Source organism: Zingiber officinale, chromosome 5B (assembly GCF_018446385.1).
Source record: "Zingiber officinale cultivar Zhangliang chromosome 5B, Zo_v1.1, whole genome shotgun sequence".
In the NCBI taxonomy this organism is placed as follows: Eukaryota; Viridiplantae; Streptophyta; class Magnoliopsida; order Zingiberales; family Zingiberaceae; genus Zingiber; species Zingiber officinale.
The window spans coordinates 10,701,543-10,703,694 of record NC_055995.1 but is presented as its reverse complement, the minus strand read 5'-3'; the positions used below and the strand labels follow the sequence as shown (position 1 = coordinate 10,703,694).

Below are 2,152 nucleotides of genomic sequence, written 5' to 3'. Positions count from 1 at the left end.
GTCAATAATCAAATTAATCATAATGACCACCATAAATATTAACTACTCAATTATTATTAATTAGTTATTGTCTTCACTAATCCAGCTTGAGAAGTTAGTCCTTGAATTGGAAACTATCAGCAGCACGAAGTCGCATAGACATTTTTAATTTTTTTTTGGTATTTAGTTTAGTATAGAAATTAATTACAGTATCGATAAAAAAAAGTGAATGTTTTTCTATTTACTATTTTAAATATAAAATCAACGAACGGTATATAGTAGAGGGCCTAGAGGCCAATAAAATGCTTGCACCCGCATAAAACTCGCGAACAGTCGCGTCTATTTGCAACCCGCAACGTCATCAAGGACGAAATTAGTGGCGACAAATCGGATGTCCGCATATTGAATGCTGCAACTCTCACTCTCTCTCCCTCTATTTAACCCGATTGCACTCCCTCTTATCCAACCGCAGCGACGCAGCAGAGATCGATAAATCAAACCTCGCATTTCCTTCCTTCCATTGCGATATCCAGCAACGCTTCTCCTCTCCTCCCATCGACCGATCCTCTCCCCGGCCCCTTCCGACCTTGATCGATCGGAAGGATGCAAGGAGAGCGGATGGAAGGAGAGGAGAAGCCGCGGCGGTTCATCTCGTCGGAGGAGCTCCGCGCCCACAACAAGCGCACCGATATGTGGATCTCCATCCAGGGCAAGGTCTATGACGCCACCGCTTGGTCCGCCATCCATCCCGGCGGTGACCTCCCGATCCTCACCGTCGCCGGCCAGGACGTCACCGACGCCTTCGTTTCCTACCACCCTGGCTCCGTCTGGGCCCTCCTCGTCAACAACCCCTCCCTCCCCCTCGTCGGCCATCTCTCCGACTACCGCGTGTCCGAGGTCTCCAAGGACTACCGCCGCCTTGTCGCCGAGTTCTCCCGTCTCGGCCTCTTCGACAAGAGGGGCTATGGCATCCACATCGTGCTTTCCGCGATGCTGCTCATGTTCGCCGCGGTTCTATACGGCGTCCTCCGCTCGCCCAGCGTGTGGATCCACATCGGGTGCGCGGCCGTGATGGGCGTCCTCTGGATCCAATCGGGGTTTCTAGGGCACGATTCGGGGCACTACAGAGTGACGAGGAGCGCACGATCGACCAGGGCGATCCAGGTGCTGACCGGGAACTGCCTAGCGGGGATCAGCATTGCGTGGTGGAAGCGCAACCACAATGCGCACCACTTGGCGTGCAACAGCCTCGACTTCGATCCGGACTTGCAGCACATCCCGTTCCTCGCCGTCTCCGCCGAGATCTTCCGCAGCCTCACCTCCGCCTTTTACGAGCGCAAGATGACCTTCGACGCGGTGTCGCGGGCGCTCGTCAGCTACCAGCACTGGACCTTCTACCCGGTCATGTGCGTCGCGCGCATCAACCTCTTCGCCCAATCTCTGCTGCTCCTCTGCTCCAATAAGCGCGTGCCGGGGCGATTCCTAGAGGTGAACGAATTCTTCACCGCTTCAGTATCTTCTAATTAATTCGATTTCGATTGAAAATCAACAACATCCGGATTGAATCGGGCTGCAGATTTTGGGGGTGTCGGTGTTCTGGATCTGGTTCCCTTTGCTGGTGTCGTGCTTGCCGAGCTGGTGGGAGCGCTGCCTGTTCGTGCTGGTGAGCTTCGCGGTGACGGGGATCCAGCACGTACAGTTCTGCCTCAACCATTTCTCCTCCAGCGTCTACATCGGGCCACCGCGGGCCAACGACTGGTTCCAGAAGCAGACGATGGGGACGCTGGACATCTCGTGCGCCCCCTGGATGGACTGGTTCCACGGAGGCCTGCAGTTCCAGGTGGAGCACCACCTGTTCCCACGGCTCCCGCGTGGGCAACTCCGGCGGGTGGCGCCGTTCGTCCAGGAGCTCTGCCTCAAGCACGGCCTGCCCTACGATGTTTTCTCCTTCTGGGAGGCCAACGTCAGGACCATCGCGACGCTGAGGGAAGCGGCGCTGCAGGCCCGTGACAAAGCCCAACCGGTGCCCAAGAACTTGGTCTGGGAGGCCGTCAACACACATGGATGAGATCGATTAATTTTCGGGGATTGGAGATAGAATTAAGTTACTGGATAGTCTCTCTACTTTCAAATTTTTCCCGCTGCTGGATACTTTACAATATTGCTTAAGTAT

The 2,152-nt window shown here is 54.7% G+C and overlaps 1 protein-coding gene across 1 annotated transcript; it reads left to right on the top strand.

Annotated features, from left to right (window-relative positions):
• Positions 1-364: 364 nt before the first annotated feature.
• LOC121987241 (delta(8)-fatty-acid desaturase 2-like) lies at positions 365-2,152 on the top strand. Its single transcript, XM_042541126.1, has 2 exons — positions 365-1,467; positions 1,556-2,152. The coding sequence occupies exons 1-2, from the start codon at positions 583-585 to the stop codon at positions 2,045-2,047; spliced, it is 1,377 nt and encodes a 458-aa protein (XP_042397060.1). The 5' UTR covers positions 365-582; the 3' UTR covers positions 2,048-2,152.